At 55.1% G+C, this 2,945-nt stretch overlaps 1 protein-coding gene across 1 annotated transcript in view; it reads right to left on the bottom strand.

The window, feature by feature from the left end:
- The window catches only part of PTSG_02097 (uncharacterized protein), a 4,678-nt gene extending 3,051 nt beyond the window's left edge, over positions 1–1,627 (bottom strand). The window contains exons 1-5 of the mRNA XM_004996525.1: positions 1,468–1,627; positions 1,182–1,286; positions 989–1,000; positions 603–791; positions 246–351 (exon numbers count right to left, since the gene is read on the bottom strand). Coding sequence (XP_004996582.1) covers positions 246–351; positions 603–791; positions 989–1,000; positions 1,182–1,286; positions 1,468–1,528 — 473 coding nt within the window. The 5' untranslated portion in view covers positions 1,529–1,627. The remainder of the gene's footprint in view (positions 1–245; positions 352–602; positions 792–988; positions 1,001–1,181; positions 1,287–1,467) is intronic.
- Positions 1,628–2,945: the final 1,318 nt, after the last annotated feature.

The raw sequence follows: 2,945 nt of genomic DNA, 5'->3' as shown, positions 1-2,945 counted from the left end.
GAGTGTGTGTGTGTGTGTGTGTGTGTGTGTGTGTGTGTGTGTGTGTGTGTGTGTGTGTGTGTGTGTGTGAGTGAGTGCGAGTGCGGAGGGACCAAGTGCCGCGCACAGGGCAAGGACGACGCGACAAAGTTGACAAGGCCAAGCAAAGAGTCAGTCGCTGATTTGCATGCATGCACGCAAGCAACCAAGTCAGACGAGAAAACACACACACACACACACACAGAGGAGGCGGGTAGGGGACTCACCGGTAGCACTCCTCGCAGGCGAAGCAGTTGTTGTTCACGTCACAGTAATCCGTCGCGCCGCAGTCCGTGTGGTCGTTGCACTCCACGTTGGCCTCAGTTGTCGTCGCTGGAACGAGAGAAGGAAAGGGAAAGGAGAGAGGAGAGGAGAGGAGAGGAGAGGATGGGTGTGAGGACACGATGGTGCGCACGAACCGAAAACAGTTGAGAGGAAGGAAGCAAGAAGCAGGCAGGCAGGCAGGCAGATAGCGAGGGTACACGCATGCATGCATGCATGGATGGCGAGGGATACGCCGGAATTCGGGGGGGGGGGGGGGTTACATGGAGCGAGTAGGGGGCAGTGCCAAGAAGCAGACTTACTCAGGAACTGGATGCACCACTCCTGGCAGGGGAGGCCGTAGATGCCATCGTTGTTTGCGGGGCAGTCGGCGCACGCGCTGCATTCGTAGTTGGTGTTGCAGTAAGAGTTGTCAGGGCAGTGCGGGCTGTATTGGCACTCGAAGCGCTCATCGCGGCACTTCTCGGGGCAGGTATCGGGGAAGTAGCCAGCTGCATGGAACGAATATATTTGATCAGGCAGGAAGATTTGGGGCAGGAAGGATAGATTGAGGTGAGGGATGAGGGGTGAGAAGGACGAGGAGGGGCATCAAACAGGCGGGTGAGGTTCTGCGAGTTTACCAACAACGATCACGAAACAAGGCCAAGAGCCACGCGGCAACGTCACTCGGTGAGTGAGGGCAACTTACGGTTTTGCGTGCCTGATGGACGCGGGGGGGGGGAAGTGATAGTGAGCGTGGTGGTGGTGAGGGATGGATTAATAAACGGGTGGCAAGAGGCAGCAGCGGGAGCAACAACAGCGTGTGCGGTCAGACAACAAACAAACAGCAGGGCTGGAAATGATGGACAATGATCAACGAGGATCGTTACATCACGACTTACGGATCTCGTCCAGCCAGACGAAGCAGCCGCTGCAGTTGTAGCAGTTGTTGTAGATGTCGCAGTATTCATCGCTTGGGCAGTCCTGGGATGAGTCGCATTGCGCGGCTGCATGGATGCGTGGACACAGGGAGGCAGGCAGGTGTGTGCGCATATGTGAGTGAGTGCAACGGTCAATCTGTGAACGGTTGCCACAGCGACGGCAGCATGCATGCACTGCAAAAAGACGTGGACGAACAAGTAGCACAGAACACGGGTGCCGTGTGATGGGAGATGGGGAAAAGCGCACCAATTGTTGCGGCGCAGGCCAGCAGGGCGACGAGCCCGATGGCCAGGTGGATGAGCTTCATAGTCGGTGGTGGTGGTGGCGGTGGCGGTGGCGATGTTGTTGTGCTGCTGGCAGTGGTTGACGAGGCTGTGCTGCTGCCGTTGCTGCGCGTTGCGTCGGGGGTGGCTGGCTGGGGAGGAAAATGGCTTGACGCTCTCAGTTTTTTTCTGCTGGTCGTTGCCCACCAAGCCAAGCAAGAAGGGGGAAAATAACGGTCGGCAAAGCAGTGCTTACTTCTGCGGGTTGTGTGTGTGTGTGTGTTTGTGTGCCTGCAAGCAAGCAAGCATAGCACGTTGTCAGACAAACGGGGAAATCGTTAGGGAAATGCCCATCGAGACACCGAATTATTGGTCAGGGTGGCGATTTCGGCGACGGTTTTTGCACACGTGCACGGCCTCCAATGCATTCCTTGCACACGAGCCCCGCAGAACAATGAACCAAGTGTTTTTTCAAGGAATTTGCCTTCGCGTGCGCGGTTTTCATAACGAACACCCGTAAGCGTGTAACGGACGGCCAACACACGCAAGCAAGCAAGCAAAACGTGTGCGCTGACCGATGACTGAATGCTGGCCAGAACGCAAGCAAGCTAGCGAGGTGAAGTGTGGTGTGTGTTTAGCGGCAAAGCACCCAGCCACAGCTGCCACGGCAAAGCAGCAAGCCACACACATAACACAACCGCCACTGACACACGGGCGTGGTGGTCTAGAAGGTTTGGGGCTTTGGGGGAGACAGACTAAGGCAGGGATGCGACGACTTGTTGGCATGTTGGCGTGCTTGATGCTGTGATCACACTCGCACAGGACATTCTCATTGATCACCACTCGGCGTGTGATGTAAGGAGATAGGCTAAGGAGATGTGTAACAACAACAACAACAACAACAACAACAACAACAACAACAACAACAACAACAACAACAACAACAACAACAACAACAACAACAACAACAACAACAACAACAACAGAGAAGCAACTCTCGTTCGCTTTCCAACCAGCCAACCGCTTGACTCTTGACCGGCACAGTGTGAGTAAAATCTCTCCCAGCGAATCAGGTGCTGGAATGCGCATTGAGTCGAGCGATCAATGCTTGTGTGCTGGCATGGCGGTGGAGGGGACTACGCCTCTGTTTTGACCTCTTCTCGTTGCACTATGGCACTGCACGCAGGCACGCTGAAAGGCACGAGGATGTCTCTAAAGCGGGGTTCTTGTTGATGGCTTCATGATGCTACGCTGTTATGCTGCTCTTGCTACCTTGCTACTCGCCGATGCTCGTGCGCTTCATCCAGCACGTCTACTTGTCGCTTCGGAAGAGACTGTTCAGGCACAAGCACACACACACACACACACACACCACACACGCACACACACACACACACACACACACACACACACACACACACACACACACACACACACACACACACACACACACACACACAC

This window comes from Salpingoeca rosetta (genome assembly GCF_000188695.1).
Source record: "Salpingoeca rosetta unplaced genomic scaffold supercont1.5, whole genome shotgun sequence".
NCBI lineage: Eukaryota > Choanoflagellata > Craspedida > Salpingoecidae > Salpingoeca > Salpingoeca rosetta.
The sequence above is the reverse complement of the archived record's forward strand: the minus strand, read 5'-3'. Positions and strand labels throughout refer to the sequence as shown.